The 24,288-nt window shown below is 45.3% G+C and overlaps 3 protein-coding genes across 3 annotated transcripts; 2 read left to right on the plus strand and 1 right to left on the minus strand.

Annotated features, from left to right (window-relative positions):
* The first annotated feature begins 1,547 nt into the window (after positions 1–1,547).
* On the plus strand, positions 1,548–3,584 carry LOC308119046 (hydroxycarboxylic acid receptor 2-like). Its single transcript, XM_080478866.1, has 2 exons — positions 1,548–2,239; positions 2,486–3,584. The coding sequence occupies exons 1-2, from the start codon at positions 1,835–1,837 to the stop codon at positions 3,146–3,148; spliced, it is 1,068 nt and encodes a 355-aa protein (XP_080334992.1). The 5' UTR covers positions 1,548–1,834; the 3' UTR covers positions 3,149–3,584.
* LOC308119038 (neoverrucotoxin subunit beta-like) lies at positions 3,459–8,084 on the minus strand. The gene is made up of 3 exons (XM_080478855.1): positions 8,009–8,084; positions 6,090–6,180; positions 3,459–5,953 (listed from the first exon to the last, which is right to left on the minus strand). The coding sequence occupies exons 2-3, from the start codon at positions 6,157–6,159 to the stop codon at positions 4,512–4,514; spliced, it is 1,512 nt and encodes a 503-aa protein (XP_080334981.1). The 5' UTR covers positions 6,160–6,180; positions 8,009–8,084; the 3' UTR covers positions 3,459–4,511.
* A 603-nt stretch (positions 8,085–8,687) lies between these two features.
* Positions 8,688–15,982, plus strand: LOC308120308 (poly [ADP-ribose] polymerase tankyrase-2-like; the record flags this gene model as incomplete). Its single annotated transcript, XM_080480837.1, is given in 17 exon segments — positions 8,688–8,906; positions 9,705–10,083; positions 10,409–10,524; positions 10,787–10,920; positions 11,945–12,110; positions 12,195–12,368; positions 12,374–12,404; positions 12,492–12,601; positions 12,700–12,807; positions 12,839–12,959; positions 13,134–13,225; positions 13,363–13,437; positions 13,565–13,670; positions 13,748–13,934; positions 14,432–14,459; positions 14,461–14,589; positions 14,891–15,982. Coding segments are annotated over 17 exon segments (2,220 nt in total). The 3' UTR covers positions 14,936–15,982.
* Between the last annotated feature and the right edge of the window lie 8,306 nt (positions 15,983–24,288).

The following is a 24,288-nucleotide window of genomic DNA, read 5'->3' on the forward strand; positions in this document are numbered from 1 at the left end:
ATGATGACAGCAGCAATGTCACGGGCCAGGAGATGAAGTATGGAAAGTGGAGCAAATAAAAGGTAATAAGAATCAAATATATCATGTTGTTTTCTGATCGATCTGCGGCCCTCTGGTGGCTAAAAACAAGTTTCATCTGTGATGGAGGGGTTGAAAGATGCTAATATACCAATAAGATGCTAATATCCAATAATCAAAAATCAGAACCTCATTTGAAATATAGAATACAGTGGTGGGGAAACATAAATTAGATAGAAGGAGACAGACTTTGAGTTAGTTTGTGTGGAATCCAAGATTTATATGTGGTACTCACGATAAGGTGTTTAAGCGATGAGTAAATAATGGTATAACAGCAATGTACACGACAACTGAAAGGGACAAGCTGCTGAGTTTTGAAAAACTAAAGGAGAAACTGGGACTCGGGGAACATGACCACTATCCATACTTGAATCCATAAATTGAAAATGAGACGTAAACTTACACAACAAATGAAATAATAGGGAGCTTGGGAAAAAAGGAAGAAGGAAGAATGGGTTGCCATGTATGAAACGCAGTGCACGTCCTCTAGCTCCAGTACCTGGAGAGAGAATAATTGGAAAAATTTAATTCAATATTTTATCACTCCTAAAATCAAGAGGGGGGGTGGTCTCAACCTAGCAGTCATGCTGGAGATCTTGTGGATTGATCGATGTAGACCGCACACAATTACTCTGGCCTTGCCAAAACATAAAACAGTATTGAGAAAAATATGGCTGACATGAAAGATGATATTAGAATATGAAATACCCAAATGTTGTAAGGTTCTATACTTGGGACATGTGACAGGTGACGTGATACAAGAGGAGGATCAGTATCTAATTAAAATACTGTTGTCGGCAAGTCGAAAGTCAATCATAGGACTGCGTAACAAACTAACACCCCCGACCGTGGAGCAGTGGGTGTGCTAGGAAGATACTAACATGTACGATGTTATATTTTCTGTTAATTCTCTTCCCCCCAAGTGGCAAAAAAACAATTAAGATTATACAGTTTCTCACTGGTGAATTAAACTGTTGCAGGGAACTACTCGTCTTTACTCTTTAATTCACATTATTAATCAGAATTAGAAGTTGGTGTTTGGTCTTGTAGATTTTGGACAAATTGGAAGGTACATGTCGCCCTCTAGTGGTGGCCATGATGATGACAGCAGCAATGTGAGCAGGAAGGAGTTTGTTCACCAGAGCTCAAGTGATCATATTTGCGAGTGTTTAAACTCAATTGAAAGTGAAGTGATGATTTAGAAATAGGATTTTTTTCTATTTTCATGTCAAATGACCAAGAACGTGCTTCTCTTGCCTCTCATGTTTTCCTTACAATGTATGTTCGTGGAGAGATTTTGGGCCTCTTTTGGTTGTGCCCGTCATTGTGTTATTCATCTTCTGTGTCTCTGAAGAAAAACCCAGCTTTGAGAAACGTCTTGTGAAATGCGTTTTTGTCATGTGACTCTCGCTCTGAGCTGCGGTGACGCAAGAGTTCGAAGGGTTATAAGTGAGAAAACAGAAATCCCCAGATTTCTTCCTGCCAGCGGCTGATCATCATCTCACAGAGGAAACATTTTGATCTCCGTTCTCGTTTGTTTAACAGCATCTTTAATTTTTCAAAACTCCTTCCAACATTAAGTGAAGTGAATGTTTACCTTTACCTTATGTATACTGTAGTTTTTTTTTTGTTTTGTTATTTAAGTATTTATACTTTGTTTAATTGAAACATTTATGAACGGAGAAGAAAAAAAATTAAGTTTCGGCTTTCTAAAACTGTCATCATTTTTTTTAGTCTGACCCTCTCAAAGGACAAAATGCTCTTGGAGTCGAACCTCACTGTGACCTTTAACCTCAGCACGGTGGCCCCCGGTGGGGGCGGAGGTGGAGGCTGCCCCCCAGTTGGCATCCAGCTGGAAGGCGTGGTCCTGCCCCCAGTGCTGACGGTGGACGTGGTTCTGGGGCTGCTGGGGAACCTCCTGGCTCTGTGGATCTTCTGCTGGAAGCTGCCCAGCTGGAACCCCAACAACCTGTTGCTCTTCCAGTTGGTCGTAGCCGACTTCATGGCGCTGGTCAGCCTGCCGCTGCGGATCCATGCCTTGACCGCCCGACACTGGGTGTTCGGAGACGCCATGTGCCGCCTCAACCTCTTCCTCATGTTCACCAACCGCTCCGCCAGCATCGCGCTCATGACCGTGGTGGCCATCTACCGCTACTTCAAGGTGAGGCCTCCTGCTTCTGTCAGGAACTATCAGACAGTAGAAACGCTGCTACTGCACCTGCACACCACGGTAGTAGTAAATAGTTGTGCACATGTTCAGTAGAAGTACAATAAGAACAATGTTTCCTCCATGTCCCGATTCTCCTGGGACTTGGTACTTTTAGTCGACAGTCGATCTGTTTTCACTTAGACCATTGCGGTGTATGTGTGGCCCCTAACCTGTTTGGACCCTCTGGTCTCCTTGCAGGTGGTCCATCCCCACCACCGCTTTAACCGCATGACCAAGCGTCAGGCCGTTTGGGTGTCGGTGGGGGTCTGGCTGCTGGTGGTGGCTCCCCGGGTGCCCATGTTGGCCTACAGCCACATAAAAGGCAGCGGCAACAGTACGCAGTGCTTCTTCTTCACCTCCTACAAAGAGGGCTCCCGCGCCCTCCTGGTGCTGGTGGCCATGCACCGCATCCTCACCGTGCTGGAGTTCGTGTTCCCGTTCGCCCTGCTGCTCTTCTGCTCGCTGCGGATCGCCGGGTTCCTGCGCCAGCGGCAGCTGGGAAAGCCCGACAAGGTGCGCAAGGCCATCCGCGTGTGCGTGGTCATCATCGTGGTGTTCCTGGTGTGCTTCCTGCCCACCACCGTCACCACCGTCGGGCTGTGGGCGGTCCGCTCCTTCCGCCCGTGGGACTGCGCCACCTTCTACACCTTCACCCAACTCACCATCGTATCGTTCGGGCTGAACTTCCTGAACTCGGCGCTGGACCCGCTGGTCTACGTCTTCTCCAGCTCCATGTTCAGGAAGGCTCTGATATCCTCGCTGCCCCGCTGCCTGCGCTGCCATCAGGACGCCGCCTCCACAGAGACGTCAGGAACGAAGTCCACCAGCGAGCAGGAGCTGAAGTCCATGAGGGCAGAGTAGGGGAGCGAGGCGCGATGATCCACTGCTCCACTGTCACACAGCGTTAAAAACTTGAAACGATGTCAAATGTGAATAAAACCAAAACTTACTGAAGTGTAAGATATGTGAGGTCAACGTTTTACCTGAAGTAGAATCAGAATTCTTGCATAAATTTTTGTTTACCAATAAATTTAAATGAATTGTCTTATGTACACACACACACACACACGCACACACATGCGCATGATAGCACGTGTGTGTGTATTTCTATTACTAGATTTATTTTCCTTGTTTTGTTGAATTTTTTAAAAATTATATTTCTTTTCGGTTTAGAGATTCTCTGTCAAGCAATTTTTATTTTTACTGTTCATTTCTTCCATTATTTAGACAATAATTCGATTTCATTCATATGTGTGATTGTTTTTTTGTTTAGAAAAAACCCCCCCAAATAAACAAAGTTTGTAAAAAAAAAAAAAAAAAAAAAAAAAAGTAAAGCGCTTCATAGACTGGTCCAGCAGTGGAAAAGCACTTTATAAGTGAAAACTATTTCTATTCAGTCATCAACAGTGGGTGACGAAAGTTTAAGCCATTTCCTTTTATTAGTCTGCTTATTTCCAGAATTTGCAAGAACTTTTCATCAGCGTTACCCCATCCAACAAAGGCAATATCACTTATCACTTAAATATATGTTGTCGCGTCTGAATGGGATGTTGGATGTTCATGTCTGGATTTCATGCCAATAAGAAATAATAAGTAGGCAGTTCCAAAAATTGTGGTAAGGACTGGCTTCCTTTCATCACTTGTGAGCACATTTATATTCATTGCAACTTTATGGGATTAATTTTGATACGTAAAAGAATTCTTGATGGATAAAAAGAAAAAGCAAGATTTTTTGGGGAGGAGAATAAGCTTTCTTACTTAAATCTAATTATTACTGAAGTACTGTTTCTGATTAGAATTTGTTTGGTGACCCAAAGGAGAAACGAGGGGGCTCTCAGTGATGAGGGGCTGCCTGTTCAGCAAGTTGTGGGTGGTAGGCACCATCTTGTGGTTTTCCGGGGAACTACAATCGCTCGTCTGCATTAATTCCTGTCGTATGCAAAGAGGAAAACAGTTATCAAGACAGTAGTCCTTTGGGCAGACCCATTAAGTGGACCTTTTGTTACAGTCAGGATGTCAACAGGTAGCCAGTTCTCAATCAGCCAATAAAACAGAAAATAGAAGGCAGAAAACTGATGAGTCATTACAGATCAAACAGGAACTATTAAGAGTCAGAACATCAGAACGAAAGCCAGTTACTCAAACCAAAAAATTAAAGTGTGTGTCTGTCCTCATAACGTTGGGTCTGTTTCAGGACTTTGAGGCGTAGCTGTTGACACACACATCAAGCCGTTTTCTCCTGGCAGTAGTGGTCAGTGATCAGGACGGCCTCTCTGTAGTGGGAGATCGTGGCTCCTACCAGGTCCTTCTTGTCCATGGCTGTGATCAGGAAGCGGACGCTGCTGCTTTTGCCCAATCCTTTGATGAGATTTCGAAACTCTTTGGCCTTTCTTCTCATACTGGTGACCACCTCATCAGAGGTGTACCAGAGGTTTGCATTAGGTGGGGCAGAATTTTTTAAATTTTCCCATGACCATGTGTATATCAACTTGGATAGTTCTTGGAGAAAAGGGTCAGGAGTTCCCAGGGAGGTGAAGACGAAGCAGAAGACCTCCTCCACTTCTGGATCCAGAACCTCTCTGTCCAGCTCTGACTGATCTGAGACCAACTTCACCGCGCCCATGATGTCCAGGCAGCTCTGCACCACGTTCACTTCCCTCGTCATGTGCGTCATCAACATGATTAGGGTCCGGGGACTGAAGAATGAGCTTTTCATATTCTCAAGGACTCTTACGATTATCAGCTTGCTTATTTCTTCTTTCCTAATACCCAGCAGCTCATTGGCTAGCTCCATTTGCAGGTCAGCTCTGAAGTCCTTGCAGAAAGATTGCAACGCCCTCAGCTTCTCCTGCATCTGAGGAAAGGCGAGGACCACCCGCTCCTCCAGGAGACTGCTGCATCCCATCAGCACGTCCTTCAGGCACTGCAGAGCTTCACTCATTGGTCTCAGATGGGCACACCTTACCTCCATATCCAGCTGAGGAGCCTTTGAATCAAACATCTTCAAGGGCGTCAACCAGATCTTCATGGGGACACCGTCTCCGCCTTGTTGACCCAGGAGTTTTGGAAGATGCACCAATGTCTTCACTGCGTCTTCAAAAGTCACAGGGAGGCTCTGAAGAATAAAGTCGCCGTAGAATTTGCAGGTGAACTTGTCAGCGACCTGTTTTTCCTGATCGGTCAACTTCATCTCCACCTTCTCGTCCGTGATGAATGAGGGGATCTTCTTCATCACGGCCTGCATGCTGTCCTGGACCTCCCGAATCTTTCCAGGTTCCAGTTTCTCGCTGTCAAACACAAAGAAGGCGTTGCCACCAAAGAGGATGCCAGTGACCACGTGCGAGGCGCCGTTCTTCACGTCGAGCAGGTTTTTGATCAGTGAGTCCTTCAAGGAGCTGAGCATCAGCTGCTTGAAGACGGTAGTGACTTTGTACTGAAACGTCACTCGACTCTGCAGGTGGGATTCCCTCTCGTCCTTCAGGTAGTTGGCCGATCCTCCAACTTCAATCAGGCCGCTCATGAAACTGGCCTGCAGGGAGGCGCCAACGTCCAGGCGGAGGAACTTCTCTTCCATGGTGTCGGACGCAGTGACCTCGAACCCGCTGCTGTGCTGACAGCTCTCCACCGTGTGGTTCTGAATGGTTGTTTGATCCCACATCGCCAAACCTGCAGACACAAAACGTCATCAGGCGAAGCAGCGAGCTGGAATGAACTCTGTTCAACGCCACCGCTGGGTGAAGCCTCCTTGGAATGAAGATCAGAAAAAAACAAGTGGTTCTCAGCGTGAGAAGATGAGACTTACCCGGAATTGGTTGATCCTTGCAGGCGTCGTACAACATCCCCAAGGTGAAAGGTCGCCCAAGTGCAGCCATGTCGTCTGAACAGTTTGGTCTCTGCAGGAAATAAAATCAGATTTCAAGCCACTCGCTCTCCTCTTGGCCCCATTTCCACAACAACATTTTCAGGTATAAAGAGAAGAGTTTCGTAGAAGACATGCCGAGTTTTGAGGATGAAACTTCGGGTCATCGGTAGCAAGGCCAGAAGGGCTGAAGTCATCACTGCCAGAGATGAATTCTGAGCATTTTTGGTGGTTATTTTTTACATTAATTGGGGTTACTCATATAAGTAATGAACATTTACATGACACTTTTGGTGGACTTTGAGAGCATTGCAGTATTTAATATAATTACTTAGAATATATCAAATGTGACTGATTTGTAATTGGTACCAATTGTTCTTGTATATTATATATAGATAATATGAAATTACCACATCACAATATTTTGGAATGGAAGAACCCCCCACCCTCCACCCCAGAAACAACCAATGAGGTGTGTGTTTCCCCAATAGGGAATGCGCTAGTGATGAGAAACCCGACTCCTTAAACTGACTCAAGGGTTTATGAGTCGTTCATCCAAGTGAACCGGTTGTCTGAGTCATTTGAGTCATTTGATTCAGTTGCGCATGCGCACCATTTCCACCCACTCCGGGACCTGGAGGCCCAGCTGAACTGCATCACAAACCACTGGGGAGCATCATGTATAAATGCTGAAACACTTCCGAGGGAAATAAACAATAAGTACACACTAGTTTTTAGTGGCACTGGTCTCTTTATTCTGTTGTTTTTGAGACTTATTTGTACCTGGAAATAAATTTAATAAATTATAAAACTGAATAAATACCTAGTATCCAGAATGGCAGATATACAGTATATATTTATATATACATATGATTTTATAGTTAATTTTTTTACCTCCAACATTCTGATTTTCTTTTTTACTAGTATCAATAAATAACGTGATGTTCATAGGGCAGAACTAATTATAGAGGACAATTTCAAATGTAACACAATACACTCGACAGTCGTATTTTAACATTATTTATTTATGTATTTATTTCTACAAGCTTTGCGAAACAAACAATGTGTTATTGTTTTTTTCTTCACTGTCACTCAGAAACTTTAGGAGGGCTCACTACTCACCAGGTGAACAGAGCAGCTCACTGAGTGACTCTACGTACTGAACGATTCAGAGGAGGTGAGCGACTCTTTCGAGTTGAGTCGGGCATGCATGCCGAACTACACCTACGAGCTGATTCAAGCGAGCGAGCTGAAAGCTTCATGTGACCTTAAGGAGCCGGTAGCTGCTGTGCTTAGCAGCTATGAGCAGTAACGACGCGGCTGCTTCTCCCACAGAGCGACTAAAGTGAGTAATGTGATATATTTATACAGTTGCAGTTAGAGTAGAAGCAGCACAACAGTGACATTTCTGTTTTCCTGTCTGCAGCTGGACGGCTGGAGGAAGAATAACTCAGTGAACGAGTTCATGAACTTTATGTTCGTGAGTCACCGTTCAGTAAAGTGACTCGCGGGTTTGGAACGATTCGTTCAAACTCGCACATCACTGGAACGCGCTCACGGTGCTGGGAAATGAGAAGTGAAACTTAAAGGAGCAGTGGAGCTGGAGTCAGTCACTAAAAACTCACTTCAAACACTTTAAAGACTTCAAACTCATGAAGCGCAACGCGGAGCTCCTTACACATACCCTTCCACGTCTCTCAGCTGAGCAGAAAACTGAAAAAATACTTTTATGCGCGAATCTGAAAGTTACTCAACAAAGCTGGAGCTTTTTTTTTTTCATCATTAATGTCATCATGATCAGCGTAGTGTTGCCTGTGTAAAACCACACACATAAATGAGAGTAAATGTGTTCTGTCTCTCACCTGGTGGAGATTTCAGCCTCTTCGGTGCTCGGGTGGATTCAAAGACGGAGACGCCTCTAACTGACGCTGCCTGATTGGTTCTGACGTATCACGCGGCCGCCATCTTGGATGGGTCTCCTGTGCGCCCCCAGTGCATTTATTTCTACTGAGGAAGTTGTAGCGCAGCAACAATAATCAGAACTCCCTGCGTTTTCTCACATTAAGAATAAGAGCTTAGATCCTGAAACACTTTGTGTTATGCTTTTTAACAAAAACATACATATGGTATGAATTTTTTATCCATTTATAACTTCAATATGTTGATAAAGAAACTGATCACTCATTTGGAGCTATGGTTCCCCCCCGTGTTTTTTGGACTGTGGCGGAAACTGGAGTGCAATGAAGGAAACCCAGGGACACACAGAGACAACAATCAAACTCCACACAGACAGGCTTCGGCCTGGATGATCAACAAAACACATTACATGAACACTAAAAAAACACAGAAAATAAATTAAAATTATGTAAACAATATACATAAAATTATTATAAAAGTTATTTAAAACATAAAAAAACATGCCAACAAAATAGAATAACTGGTCAATCGTTTTATTATTATTGAAGAAGAAGAAGAAGAAGAAGAAGAAGAAGAAGAAACAAAAGTGTTAGCTCCACCCGCCGGGGCGGCCCCTGACGGTGAATGAAGCCGCCGTGTGCGCTTGTTTTGGGGGCTGTTTTGTGCCGCTGTCTCTGGTCCTGCTGCTGTTCTGGCTCCGGCTCCGGCTCCAGCCCAGCTCCTCTCTCGGCGGGGTTCAGAGCTCTCCTCTCCGGAGGAGAAGGCGCGGCGCTCTGGGGGCAGCGGAGCGCAGCCAGGCCGCCTGCCAGCCGGGGAGCGGCTGGGAAGCAGCGGAGCTGCTCGGTGAGTCTGCTGAGGGAGCCTGTGGATTTATTTAGATTTAATCAAATAACATTTGATGTTTTTAATGTTGTTGTTTTTCTGTTTCCTTCACCTAACTCCCACACCTACTATCACCTCCCCACCCCAATAATAACACGCCACATATTTACCCTCTCACCCCCCCTCGTCATTCACAATGTGTGTTTATCATTTTTTTTTTTTTTTATATTTCAAATATCACTTTATTCCAGTAACTCCTCTCTAATATCACAACCTGCTGTTGTGCTTCTTCTCTGCACGCATGTGGGAGGCCTTCAGAGCCTCTCTGACATTTATTTTAGCATAATTTAACACTCTTTCTTAAAGGTTGTGATCCAGGACTTCCTCAGTTATGTCATTTTCTCTCTGGTGTCGCTTAAAATCTGCCCCATGTGTGATCCCTGTTGAGTAGCGGGCTCCAAAATCTGCTTTACAATGTAGTTTTAAACCTGCAGAAAGGTTTCATCATTTTAATTCGGCTCAGTGGCTAAAAACACAATTTTATGAACATATGCTCGTAAAACTCATGTTCCAGCACATGTTGCTAGTTTTTCATTTATCAAAACAAAAACAAATCTCTGACAGTCTGCGACGACCTTTCTGGGGTGTCTTATGTTAATCCCAAACGAAACCTCACTAATTCAGTCAAAACCTCTCACCGTAACGTGACTCAGTGTCCCACCTTGTGGCAGGATGTGGTATTACAGGCCTGCTCTCACTAAGATGTGAAGCATTTCAGTTGTATAAAAACACGGTTTTGTCATTTTATGGCCCCTGCAGGTCCCGGAGCGCCCGCTGCTGTATGGCCTCTGTGGCTGCAGGTCTGTGCTGCTCGCACTCCAAACCGTCCGGCGCCGGTGCCCCCAAGCTGGCAAGCGGCTGCTCGCCATCGTCCATGTTGTCGGGCCGCAGGTGCTCAGGTGTGTCCGGCCTGTCAGGTGGAGCCGTGTCCCCGGGGCCCGTGATGGTGGACGTAGGAGGAGGAGGAACAGGAGGAAGGGGAGGAGGAGGAGGAGGGGGTCCAGCGAGGCCCACAGGGAGCTGTTCGAGGCCTGTCGGAGCGGAGACGTGGAGCGAGTCCGTAAACTGGTGGCGGCCGACAACGTGAACAGCCGTGACACGGCGGGCAGGAAGTCCGCGCCGCTGCACTTCGCGGCAGGTGACTATTCACTGCAGATATAGAGTGGCTAGTTCCTGAAGATAAAAACTAAAGAGTTATTGAGGATAAAAACTTACTGGTTAGTGCAGATTAAAACTAACGAGTCACAGCAGATTAAAAAGTAAGTAATTACTGCCTGTCTTCTGTTCTCTTATGTGAGAACATTAAATTTTTATGTATTTTATAACTTAAAATATATTTTTCACTTGTTTGATTTCAGTTTAATATCATTTTGAAATAATATCATTTCACACGAATAATTATATTTCTTATAATCATTTTATTTTTGATTCTCACCCTTCGTTCATCCTGCTCCTGCGTCCAGGTTTTGGCCATAAAGACGTGGTGGACTTCCTGCTACAGAGCGGCGCTAACATGCACGCCCGGGACGACGGCGGCCTCGTTTCCCTTCACAACGCCTGCTCCTTCGGCCACGCCGAGGTACTTCCTTTAACGTTTCCAGTGAAAACGCATCGTTTTTGTGTCCGTTTAAAGGGAAATGGCAGAAATGCTGAAAACGATGTAGTTTTCATGGAGGGCTGCTGTTTGTTTTTGTAATGCAATTGTGTGCGTGGGTGCGTATCTGCCTGCAGGTGGTGAGTTTGCTGCTGCGACATGGCGCCGATGCCAACGCCAGTGGCATCGGCCAATTGTTCTCTTTGCACTTAGGTGTGTGTGGTTTCATTACAAAAACAACCAACAGTGCCTGTTCTGTCGCTGCCGCGACGTGGAGGGTCGCCAGTCCACGCCGCTGCATTTCGCCGCCGGGTACAACCGCCTGGCCGTCGTCCAGTTCCTGCTGCAACGCGGGGCCGACGTCCACGCCAAGGATAAAGGGTGAGGTTCAGCCTTTACTTGCACTCTTTCACTATTACTGGTAATTGAGTGATACTTTTCCACGATGACTCATACTGGCACGTTACTGACACGTTCCCAGTTTTACTTAGCAGTGGAAGTATGATGACACAAGAAGCGAGTGGGCAGGCACACAAAGTTTCCTCAGAAATCTTTCTCGGACATGTTATTGCAATTACTATATCTTGTTATGTGAACAACTGGCTTTTATTTTTGAAAAGCAATCTCCTTCCTGGACCTCGCCAAAATCTTCGACTCTCTAGAAAAATGCTTTCCCAGTCCATCAACTCACAAAGTCACCATTTGGAAAATTCCCACTTTGAAGCCCAAAGTATAACATGATAAATATGTAAGTACCGTCAATATTAATTATGTTGTTTCCTGAGCTCTTCCAATTCCCAGTTTGCAAGTTGCCGATGTAATGTTTCGCGTGCCTGAGGTCGGTGCAGCAGTAAAGGTGCAATAAGTTCACGGAGCTCCGACACAATTTCCGAATTGAACAAAAATGGTCTCAGTCGTTGGTGTTGGTTTGTGCTGAAAGAAATATTGTTTGTGCTGCTCTGGTTTTTGAGAAGAAGACCACAGACAAGTACAAAATAAAACAGGAAACACAAAAAGACACAGACCAGACGAAGACGCACCGGGAGTCTTGACAGTTGTATCTTAAAACCAAAGCAGCACAAACGATAATTTTGTTTAGCACTAACTAATGATTGACACCATTTTTGTTAAATTTGGAGAATGTGAGGTGCTTAGTGACATCATCATCATCATCATCATCATCATCATCATCATCATCAATAAAGTTTTTATAGCTGAAAAACGAACGCAGCACAAACGACTGGGACTCTTCTCACTGGGTTTTGTGTGGGGTGGGGGTCCAGCTTCACTTAGGTATGGGATTCTATAGTATTGTGCCAACCGCAACACTCTCCACTGCACCACTGTAGCAAGGAATGATCCAGACTCTAACCAGGCACTGGTCTGCTCTGTTCCTGTGGAGCAGTGGGTTGGTTCCCCTCCATAACGCCTGCTCCTACGGTCACTACGAGGTGGCCGAGCTGCTGGTGCTTCACGGCGCCGTGGTCAACATGGCCGACCTCTGGAAGTTTACGCCGCTTCACGAAGCTGCCGCCAAGGGAAAGTACGACATCTGTAAACTGCTGCTGCAGGTACAGAAACGCACTCCGACACTAGAGGAGGCTGCCAGGTTCGAATCCCGACCCAGCCAACCACTGTTAACTTTCTGTCTCCAGCACGGCGCCGACCCGAGCCTGAAGAACCGTGATGGCAGCACGCCGCTGGACCTGGTGAAGGACGCAGACACGGACATCCAGGACCTGCTGCGCGGTGACGCCGCCCTGCTGGACGCTGCCAAGAAAGGCTGCCTGAGCCGCCTGAAGAAGCTGTGCACACGAGACAACGTCAACTGCAGGGGAGACACTCCACTCCACTGCACCTGGCAGGTACACACACACACACACACACACACACACACACACACACACACACACTTAAATGATTCTCATGTATGGCGTGTGTGTGCGTTGCAGCGGGCTACAATAACCTGGAGGTGGCAGAGTTCCTGCTGCAGCACGGAGCAGAGGTTAACTCTCAGGATAAAGGAGGTCTGATTCCGCTGCACAACGCTGCCTCCTACGGGGTGAGAGAAGAACTGCAGTCACACACACCCACCTGGCTCATCTGGGCTCCATTGGAACGCCACGTTCACACTGACAACACACACTTCCTGTCCCGCAGCACGTGGACGTGGCCGCTCTGCTCATCAAGTATGACGCCTGTGTCAACGCCACCGATAAGTGGGCGTTCACGCCGCTGCACGAGGCTGCACAGAAGGGACGCACACAGCTCTGCGCTCTGTGTGTGTGTGTGTGTGCAGATCACTCTGGACGTGTTGGTGGAGATGGGTCACTGTGAGCTCAAAGAAATCGGCATTAACGCCTACGGACACCGACACAAGATCATCAAAGGAGCGGAGAGGCTCATCAGCGGACCACAGAGTGAGAACATACACACACACACACACACACACACACACACACACACACACACACACACACACACACACACACACACACACACACACACACACGAACACTGTGTTGGAAAGAAGTATAGTAATAAATGGATAATTCGTGCGTGTGTGCATGTGTGTGTGTGTGTGTGTGTGTCAGGTCTGAACCTGTACCTGACTCTGAACACGGCGAACAGCGGCACCATCCTGATCGACCTGGCTGCCGATGAGTTCCAGTCGGTGGAGGAGGAGGTACACACTGGATCCCCCACACCCCCACCCCACCACACCCACAGGGAGTTCTTTTGGACCCTGGTTTGAAATTTGAGATGCTTGTAAGACTGTTGTCTACTGTTTTCATTTGATTCATTGTTGCTTTTATGAATCAGATGCAGAGTACAATAAGAGAGCACCGAGACGGCGGCCATGCTGGAGGAGTCTTCAACAGATACAACCTGATCAAGGTAACAAACTGATGAGCAATACAGTGAAAATCTAAAAATGCATTTGTAAAAATTTAACATTATAATGCACTTCCAGGTCAAGTTGTTAAATTTGACTTCAAGAAACTCGTGAACTTTGTGTCGTCAGATCCAGAAGGTGTGCAACAAGAAGCTGTGGGAACGTTACAGCCACCGCGGGAAGGAGGTGTCCGAGGAGAACCACAACCACTCCAACGAGTGCATGCTGTTCCACGGTCCGAAAGCTCAGCGCGGTAGGATCAGCTCGCACAATGGCGAGGCGCTGAACTGAACTGTGTTCATCTATTCCCAGGTTCTCCGTTCGTTAGCGCCATCATCCACAAAGGCTTCGACGAGCGCCACGCCTACATCGGCGGGATGTTCGGCGCCGGGATTTACTTTGCGGAAAACTCGTCAAAGAGCAACCAGTACGTTCACGGGATTGGAGGCGGCACCGGCTGCCCGCTGCACAGGGACCGCTCCTGCTACACCTGCCACAGGTACTGCAACCGCACCGTATAGTACGACACGTCTCTAGAAAATACAGTTACAATACTGCACGATGATGCTGTGAGATATGGTACCATACAATACTGTGGAAGATGTTACTTTTCAAGAAAGTACAATCAGTTATATATCATGTATTCTATGACATATAACATGATATGAACCGATGGGTACAGTACAATCCTGTATGATATGCTATATCATATCATATGATATATGTGATATGATATGACACTTTATAAGATGGTGAAATAACATTCAATATATATATGTATGATACTGTATAATGTGATATGTAGTATGAAACGATGTTACAGCACCATATGATACAATGTGGTACAGTTTAATAGGATACATCATGAAAGAAAGTTACTGTATGATTCCATATATGATAACTGTATACACAACATTTCCATAGCAACAGCTTTAAGGCTGAGTCGCTCTCTTTGTAGAACCGATGACTTTAACCCGGGGCCGTGTTTCCCTGCAGGCACCTGTTGTTCTGTAGGGTGACTCTGGGGTAAATCCTTCCTGCAGTTCAGCGCCATGAAGATGGCTCACTCCCCCCCGGGGCACCACTCGGTCACCGGCAGGCCCAGCATGAACGGGCTGGCTCTGGCCGAATACGTCATCTACAGAGGAGAGCGGGTCAGGACACACACAGTTGTTCAATCTCGCCTGTATCTTAGGTTGAAAAGAGCGTTACGTTACTTTACAGTGTTACAGAACTTTCAGAGACAAAGTAAAATACCAATGTTGATTCAGTTAAAGATTCTACATTCATCTGTAACTTTAATATAATGAAACACATTTTTTGGCCAGGAAAGTGGACATACGCCCTCTAGTGGCTGGAGTCTGTACAAGATCATAAACTCGTCAGTTTAGTTGCTGTATCCTCTGGTAAATCTGTTTTGGGTGTTACTGAGTGTCAGTGAACGCCTCTCTGCAGGCCTACCCGGAGTACCTGATCACCTACCAGATCACCAAGCCTTGAGGCGTCTGCAGATGGATGAAGAGGAGGAAGATGAAGGACTAGATGCTCCACTGAGTGCATGCACAAAGGAAAAAGTTATTTATACAGTGTATAAACCATGTAGGTTTCTATCAAACGCCTCTTTGTTTTTTCTATCATTTGTTTGATGTGCTTTATTGACTGTTGGTCGTGACGTGAGTATGATTGTCGGTTTTGTCCTTTTCTTACTAAAAATGATAAATGCAGGACTTTCACACAGGACGGTTCCCAATGCGAGCGCCAAGAAAATCACTTTCAAAAGTGATGCAACCACGATGTTACCGATCCTCACAGCAGGGGGCGACATGCATTCGCCTGGTAGATTCAGGCCCCGTTTGTGCGATGGTGCGTCAAGTGAAAACGCATCATTTTTGCGTTTTTGTTTCAGAAAAGTTTCACATTGACACGGCAACGTTTTGAAAACTATGTCCGTTTCCACGGGAATGGCAGAAATGCTAAAAGTGTAGAACTATTTACTACGGCCTGGGTGTGCATGAGCAGTGGCAGCGTTTCAAAGAAGTTGCGTTTTCCTTCCGTTTCCATGGAAACAGAGTTGGAGCTTCTTCTTTTTATCCAGTGGCTCTGTGCCACTGAAAACGCATTGTGGACGGGGCCTCAGATAATCAGGCAGGAAAAACTACCTTGGAAATCTAACAAAAATTCCAAAACTAGTTACTCTAACAAAATGAGTAACTTAGTTACTGTAGTGTTGGGGGGGGGCGCTCGTTAGTTTTGTCGTAGGTGGAAACGAGATGTTACGTGTCTTTACTTTTCTGACTGCATGTCTTTCTATGAACATTCTTATCATTGAAAATACTCTCCGCTGGGTTCGACTGAAACCCCCGAGGGGACTGAGGACGTCTTTTAAATGATCGAACCTTCTCCAGTCCTCACACACGTCTTCTCAGCGGGGCTTCAAAGCTCTCAGTCCGTCTCTGACGTGTTTACTGACTCTTTGTCTGCTCGGATCGCTCTCCTGAGGCTGAAGTCGAATCAGGTGTTCTGTGAAGTGAAATAAAAATCGTACAAACCGTGCTTTGGTTTTATATTTTCCACTGTTTCTTTGAGGTTTTTGTCAAATATCTTGTTACTTTGTGATCATGGAGGACCTGGTGTGCAGCAAATACATCTGATTTCTCACAAGGTGTTCTACAGGGATCTATTGTAGAACCCCTCAAAAGTTTGTACACAATAACTCAGGCTTCAATTATCCCTTCATTTAACTACAATTTCTTTAGAGATGAATTGTTGTGTCGATGACTGAGCTTTAAAATGACCGGAAATGGTGAAGAGTCAAAGTTAGATTTAGTTGATCCAAATACTGTGTACGTATTATACTCCATTGTATATCTCATGGCTCAACGCGACAGAATATCTCGTTAGTTAATTAAGAGTTGGGGGTTTATTTGAGTTTTTTCCCCAGTTTACATGTTTCAGCCACCGATTCAGCAGCTTGACGAGGGTGATTGTCGGGGTTCAGTATTGTTAAAGAGACGACAACATGTCCTGCATTGAGTTTTTCCTCGAAGCGTCCAGATACGTGACGGCGTGTGAACCACTGAGACGTTTGTCAGCAGAACTTTCTGGTCAGTTTCTGGAACTCAGTGGCGTGATCCCAGTGGCGTGACTTGTTTTGATGGTGACTTGGAGCAATGAGACTGCATGTGAATCTTTTAAGTGTTAACGGTCTATATTACTCCCATAATGCAACTAATTTCAGTTTTCACAGAAAAAACACTGTTAATGGCCTAAATGTAATGGAACAAGCTGTTAAGGAATAACCTTTATGAGGTCTGGTTAGAGGTTCGATGTCTAATTAACCGTTTTACATTTGGCCATTTGTAATCGACCATGACTTCATAGGCGCAGGACATTTTCTCAGGTCTTCCTACACAGAGTGCAACGTGGTCTTTGGCTCATTTTCAAGGTTCGGGTCACAAATTTCATCTCATCCATCAAAGTCAAAATCAGTTTGAGCGTCGAACGTCTAATCGAGTCCCAACTGGGATTGTGAATCGGAACACGTTGAACAGTCGTCAAGCTTTTTTTTTGGTCTCCAGCGAGTTTGTCAGCGGCACGTTCATCCAATTGTGTGGAGCTCGAAGAAAAAGACACGGTACAGATCTCAGGATTTGAAGCCTGCCTGGGAAAAAGTTGTCCAGACCTTGAGTCTCACTTCAAACACAATGAGTCAGTGTTTCTCCTCACATGATAAGCAGAGACGTGTTTCTATATCAGGACCCAGCAGCTGATTCTTTACCTTTCAAGGCCGGAGTCCTTCTTTCTCCTCGTCTCTTCAAACCTTCCTCCTCCACACATGAAATGTACGAGTGAAACATAAAAACGTGTCAACACTTGGGGCGTGTCTTACACATAAAATAGATTTTAAACAGCATGTTTTTGGAGAGTATGTGGAGGACATTCATTCAATACATTAAAGATTCGGATCTGATAGAGCAACCCGATGGAGCAGATGATATAAATGCAGAAACCCAAATAAGAACATTCTTCTGCTTTTGCATCATGCATATATTGATGAATACGATAAACTGTATAGATGCACGTATGCAGATTCGTATTCAGTTAATTTATTTCAACGTTTTCTTTTGTGCTTGTACAGCAACTGATTCTCAATACGATTAACAAAATATATCGAAACTGATTTTTTGCTGTGAAAAGTTAAATAAAAATATTGTGGCAAAAAAAAAAGATAGTTTGAGATTTAATCCTAAATTAATTGAAATGTGTTTTAAAGCAAGTGGCGGGAGAAGTCCAGCTGTGTCTTCATCTTAGTGAGTGATAATAGATGGACAGGATTTAGCTTGAGCGGAAACTTTCCACTTGTTCGTTCACGTCCACCGTCAAAAGTACAGTTTGTCACATTTCTGTTCATTTAATAAGGATTTTTTCATCCCTTCAAACAAGGAGGCTTGGAAAAAATCCATTTGGTTCATTTTGAAAGAAACATGACTGACGCCAACATTCTATTACAAATAAAATGAAGCACATTGGTGGGTTTCTTGAACAAAGTTTTATTCGCTTGGAAAAAAAATGCAAAGGTAATTGAATCCAGCCGCTCACCTAACAACAGGAGTCTTGTTTAGTGTGAGGACAACTGAATGAACACGATAGATATTTTGGTTGAACAAACAGACTCTGAGACTCAAACCAGCTCTGTCGTTTTTATTCCTTCATCACTCGCAGTTCTCAGCAGATTTCATGGTTCCCGTGTAGAAGACGAGCATTCAGAGATGAAGCAGACAGACGTCAGCGAGTTTCACTCAGGGGAGTCACCGTGCCTGGTAGGATCTCCCCGGTAGAGTCGGCAGACTGGCTCTCCATGTCGACGGGCTGCTGAAGATGGTCGAAATCGTTGGAATACTTGGAGTGAGAGAAGACTTCTCGTGCTCGCTGGTAGGTCTTCCTGGACTGGATGATGTAGGATGGTGGAGGCATGTGGGGCAGGTCACCTGAGATCAGGGGCAAGTTCCTGGACTCCCACACCTTCAGGTCCGGGAAGACCCTGCGGGGTGGTATCTTGTGGACCGGGAAGAAGGCGGGTAAAACAGGAGAGAAGCCCTCCTTGATTCGGTCCCACGGGTATATTTGGAGAAATCTAGTACCGGTGAAGGTGGGGGCAGTTAGCCCCGCCTCGCTGACGGGATATGAGGCCTTGGAAGAAAGTTTCGCCGGGTCTGCACCAGTGCTGGAGACACTGGGGGTCTCCTTGGTCAGGAAGAGGTACTGGGATTGGAGGGAACTCGGGGCCGGGGGGCCACCTGGGTCACTGCTGGAGTTGTAACCCACTGGGTCGTGCTGAGTTCTGGGCCTGGGCGGAGGTAGCACTCCTGTGGCAGAGGCAGGCTCTAGAGGCTTCGGCTCATGTTGCAGAGTCACCAACGGCGGGAGCCGAACTTTAGACTCCGTGCCCGACAACCCGGGGAAGGATTCTCCAGCTGAGAGGCGCCGACCAGAGTAGGGGTGCCTGTTTTCTGGATCAGAGAGTCAAACACTTCATCACTTCATCTCATGGATCGAATTGAAACTCATGAAGGACTGATGGAGGTCAAACAGTAGAAAGTGATAATTTTACACATTAAACTTTATGAAATATCAAATTAAACTAAAACAGTTACTAAAATGACGAGACCCTGGAAACAGGCCAAGTCTAGAGTTTAATCTCAACTGAATTGGTGGAAATCAGGAGTAAAACCAATTTCAACCATTAAAATCTTGTTCATTTCCAGTTTATTATTATTGTGCTGACCAGAGTAGAACTTACCTTTGATCGATGCAGGAGAACCAACCCCGTTGCCAAAAAGCAACAGGAAGAACCAGGAAACCCTGAAAGAGATCTCACCTCAGTGACTTAATCTGAAAACTGGGAAACTTCCTGTTGTGAAACTCTCACCAACCTGGAAGAAAGACCCGGCATCATGTTCGGTATCGAACTCCAGCAGCAGCAGTTTGCTCTTCAGCTGCTGCAAGCTGCCGCCACCTGTGGCTGCCCTGATCAATCTGCTCTGCTCCAATCAGAGCCTCCGCACTCACCTGGAGACCAATCAGAGTCTCTGCACACACTCGAGGACCAATCAGAGTCTCCGCACTCACCTGGAGACCAATCAGAGCCTCTGCACACACTCGAGGACCAATCAGAGCCTCTGCACACACTCGAGGACCAATCAGAGCCTCCGCACTCACCTGGAGACCAATCAGAGGCTCCGCACTCACCTGGAGACCAATCAGAGCCTCCGCACTCACCTGGAGACCAATCAGAGTCTCTGCACACACTCGAGGACCAATCAGAGCCTCCGCACTCACCTGGAGACCAATCAGAGGCTCCGCACTCACCTGGAGACCAATCAGAGCCTCTGCACCAATCAGAGGCGGTAGAGTCACACACTCAGGTCTGAACATGTCAACTATGGCTGCACACTCAGTGATTTTGTCGTCTCAGACTAACAATGAGCATTCCTGATCCTGCTCTTTGATTCAGGCTTAAAATCTTTAGTCTTGTGTGACACAGTGGGAGGGGTTCAAGGACTATAACAGTCTGGGGCCATTGTCTGACAGTATGTTCTCCACCTCAATCACTCAGTTTATATGGTTATTCAATGATTTATTTCTAGTTTATTAAAGAGTTTGTCTTTCGTTCTTTGTCCCATTCTTATGGTCTTTCGTCACGTTGAGCCATTTAAATGTTTTTTAATTTAAGAATAACTGTGATTTGTTAAGAGTTTCCTTCGTTTCAACACCAGGTGATGTCGAAGAGCTGCAAAACATCCCAACTGACATCAGCTGCATTCGTCCTCCACGTGTCCAACCTTTTGAAATCCAGGCCAGTTTAATTCTGAGTGTCTTTTAAAGAGTCCACGCTGTTCATTAAGTCTTCAGGTGTAAAGATTTGAGAGTCTGTGTCTGGATTATGAAGTCCAGGCTTGAAATAAACATCCCATCACTTTTCATTCTGGGAGGATGGTACAGGGTGGCGTTTCAAACAAGATGCTTCAAAAAGAGAAAATTCAAACAACATCTTGTCTTTTTAAACTCCTGCCTCACACGACGAACGTACAACTAGAACGTACTGAATGAAATGCGTTTCCTCACAGTTCCTCCAACTGACCAGCAGAGGGAGTGTTAGCAATGTTTCTCCCTCAGTTCACCTCACACTGAAGTCTATCAGGTAAATCTGTCTTTCAGGGTCAAATATCTCCATACAGATGTGATTCTGATCACATGTTTAACATCAGCGTGAAAAGACGTTCAGCTCTTCTTACTCCTCCTGACATTATGATCGCTGTCAGACCAACAAGTTTTCCTCTTGGCACACACTCATAACAACCGCCATTCAGTTCTACTGGACAGCTGCAGCAAACAGACAGTTGGTGAATGATTCAATAGGCTCACACTTGTTTTACCACAAACAATGGTAAATAATACTAACAATTATACTAACATGAATGCTCACACTTTGTTTTTTTAATTTTCGTTTGGGAAAAGTTTTGTGTTTACATGGCAACGTTTTGAAAAAGATGTATCTTTGCATGGAAACGGCAGGAATGCTGAAAACGGGGTAGTTTTCCTGTTGGGCCACTAGTGGGGGTAAGGATGGGAATTGATACGTTTCTGATTCCATTTTCGATCCTGCTTAACAATTCGGTTCTTTATGAGTCTAATTTGGAAAAAGGGATCTGCAGTTACCTGCATATTGGTCTTATTTCCTCCCTCTCATGAAATTTCCACTTTGCAATGATTGCAAGTGGCCCTGTTGTCATCCTATCTTGTGAAATGGAACCAAACTTTTGAGCGTTTGTGCCGCTTGGCCGCCATGTTTCACATCACCACGTATGTTGCGTTGCTCGCGTCAGCGACGCAACGCGTGTGGTGCCGTCATTCAGTCACTGGAATCAAGAATCATTGTTTTTCCAGCGGCTATTGATATTATTATCGAGTCAAATGTATTTTTCACTTGTACCACTGATTGAGGAGGAGACAGCAACAGTGTAACATGTTGAGTGAGATTCTGTGAGATTATATGAAGATTTGTAACTGAATTTTTTTGTCCTTATAGAGGAGCCGAACCTTGAATAAACTTTAAATCTGAACTGTACGTGTGTTGTGGGTCACCACACAGAGACACAGAATGATTTAACATCTTTTCAGACAGTTTATATACTGAATGAAGTTTGTGAAGCAGCTTCGGATCCAGTCGCAGCTATTTACACAGGTGTGTGTCTTATTGTGTCTGATTGAGAGAAACTGTGGAAACACGAAGGTTTTCTCCTGTTAACCTTAAACTGACACAGCCTCCTTCAAATGTCCTTTGTCAGGATACTTTGTACACACCCACACCCACACACACACGCACACACACACACACACACACACACACACACACACACACACACACACACACACACACACGCACACACAGCAAGGTCAGCTCGCTGAGACACAACAGTGAGAAGCAGCAGTAGAACCCGTCGTATCTCCACACCTCAATGTATTGATTTTCTGAAGGATTTGATTAATGTGTCCAAGATGGAGACCATACATGAGACATTCACGTCTCTGCACCAACAACGAAATGCAAACAAAATCATCCCAAAATAGAGATTTAAAAAATGAGTTTGGTGTAAAGATGATCTGTGGGACTTATTTTCATAATCTTTTAATATCTGATTTAATTCTGTTATTAAACTATTAAAAACAACTTTTTTTTCGGCTTTATTAAAAGTTACCTGGGGCTAAAATGCTTCACAGATGATTCACAATAATTTCCACACAAAGCATTTTAGAAATAATATTAATAACTCATAGTGGCAAAAAAGAAATGAGGATTCAAGAATGATGAATAAAAACTAAAACTTGAATGACAAATTAATTTGAAGTAATTTTAATATTTTCAGTAAAACTATCAAACAAGGTTTCAACATCAATTTTTTCTCCAGCAAACATGAGAAACAGGCTCCAACGTCGTCAGCTTGATATGAAGGTGTGTGTGAAGGTTTGTGCGTCCTTCTGAGGTCCACATAATTCTCAGCGCGTGTACACACACACACACACACACACACACACACACACACACACACACACACACACACACACACACACGTCTGCGCCAACATCACAACTGAACTCCAGCTCCTTTTATTTCTCTCAGCGTGGCGTTCCACCATTAAAACTCTGATTTTCAACCTTTTCCTGCCTCAGAAGGTCTGAGGATGTTCAGAAACAGTCGGACCCATGTGAAGGGTCAAAAGTGACTGAACAAAGTCATGAAGACTCTGATGCTTTGAATCAGACGACTTTGATCACGATGGAGCAACAAAAACATTCAGTTTGAACGGATCAGTGAACGTGTTCGAGAGTCTGAGCTTCTAATTTTACATGAAGAGAAAATAAAAGAGGTTGTGAATGAATCGATCAGAATGACTTTGTTTCATTATGCACATGTGGACCGACAGTCACTCCTGTCTGGTGAACGTCCTGTTTAGTCTTCTTTATCTTCAGTCTCATTGTCGCTCTTTTGCTTTGACCTGCTGCTTGAAAACAAATCTTTTAGTGTCCTTGTGCCGACGTCTGCGAGGAAAGAAAGGTGTCTTCTTGTGTCTGTTTGACTTGAAAGGACTTTGTTGTGTTGAAATCAAATCAGTGACTTAAAAAAACCCAGAATCCAGACAAAGTTCAGTCTGACTTGTAGTAATAATGAATCATATTGAATGAAACTCAGACGATTCATTTAGCTCCTTTACTGCCGTCGAGGCTTTCTGAGTGAGTCTGAGATGTTTTGGAAGCAGCAGCTCAGCTCATGAAACTCAAAATTAAACTCAAACACCTCCAGGTGGTTTGACCCTTCAACACATCGTTCAGAGCAAGTTCTGTTCAAGAAGAGCAAATCTCGAAAGAATCATTTACAAAGAATTCAGATTCTCAAGCTGACTCTGACTCAAGCCTGGGCTCCACCAGCAGGGGGCAGCAGCGGCAGTAGTATAAAGAGGCAGAAGTTGAGTCTCCAGCCTCCACCCCACTGCTGCTCCTCACCTTCTGTAGCTGATCCGTCTCTGTGTGAGAGTCCAACATGGTGCTGGACGTGGTTCTCAGGTGAGTCGTCTCCTCTGCAGCTTCACTCTAGAAGATGAGCTGCTCTTTACAGGAACTGTTTCTCTCCACAGACTTTCTTGCATCTGCCTGCTGCTCTGCAGCTCTGGATTTGGTTACCCCTTTAAAAAAGGTAAAAGAACATCGGTGTTTCAGACTGAGCAGCTTCACATGAAGCTTCACTTCTGGCTGCAGCTGGAGGTCAAAGCACCAACAAGCTGTCCAACCAGGAACTTCAGGCTCCACATGTGATCCCATCCTGTGTCTGGTTGTAGTTCAAACAGGTACTGATTACGGTGATTACTACTACGGAGGAGGTTCAGGATCTGGCTCTGGCCCTGGCTCTGGCTCTGGTTCTGGTTCTGGATTTGGATCTGGATTTGGATCTGGATTTGGATCTGGTGGTGCTGGAGGTTCAGGGTCTGGTTCTGGTGGTGCTGGATCAGGTGGTGCAGGATCCGATGGTGCAGGTAATGGCTTCCCAGTCTTCGGGGGCTTCCCATGGAACAGCGACTTTGTGGTGGTCCCTCAGTTCTTCAACCCGGACCAGGTTAGACTGCCTCAGTTCTTCTTTAGTAACCCCTTTGACGCCTCTGGCGTACCCGTGGGGTCAGTGGTGTTGCCCCCCCCACCCCCTGCGTCCCACATCGTCCAGACCAGCAACGGCTATCAGCGAGCCAGATCGGTCCTGGCCCACTCCAAATACTCCCCAGAAGATTTTGCTGCGTTGAACC

Source organism: Lipophrys pholis (genome assembly GCF_963383615.2).
Source record: "Lipophrys pholis genome assembly, chromosome: 1".
NCBI classification, from domain to species: domain Eukaryota; kingdom Metazoa; phylum Chordata; class Actinopteri; order Blenniiformes; family Blenniidae; genus Lipophrys; species Lipophrys pholis.

Coding starts and splice junctions, on each gene's coding strand:
- LOC308119046 (XM_080478866.1), top strand. CDS start 1,835: ATGCTCTTGGAGTCGAACCTCACTGTGACCTTTAACCTCAGCACGGTG. Junction 2,240..2,485: donor CCATCTACCGCTACTTCAAG/GTGAGGCCTCCT, acceptor GTCTCCTTGCAG/GTGGTCCATCCCCACCACCG.
- LOC308119038 (XM_080478855.1), bottom strand. CDS start 6,159: ATGGCTGCACTTGGGCGACCTTTCACCTTGGGGATGTTGTACGACGCC. Junction 5,954..6,089: donor CAAGGATCAACCAATTCCGG/GTAAGTCTCATC, acceptor TTGTGTCTGCAG/GTTTGGCGATGTGGGATCAA.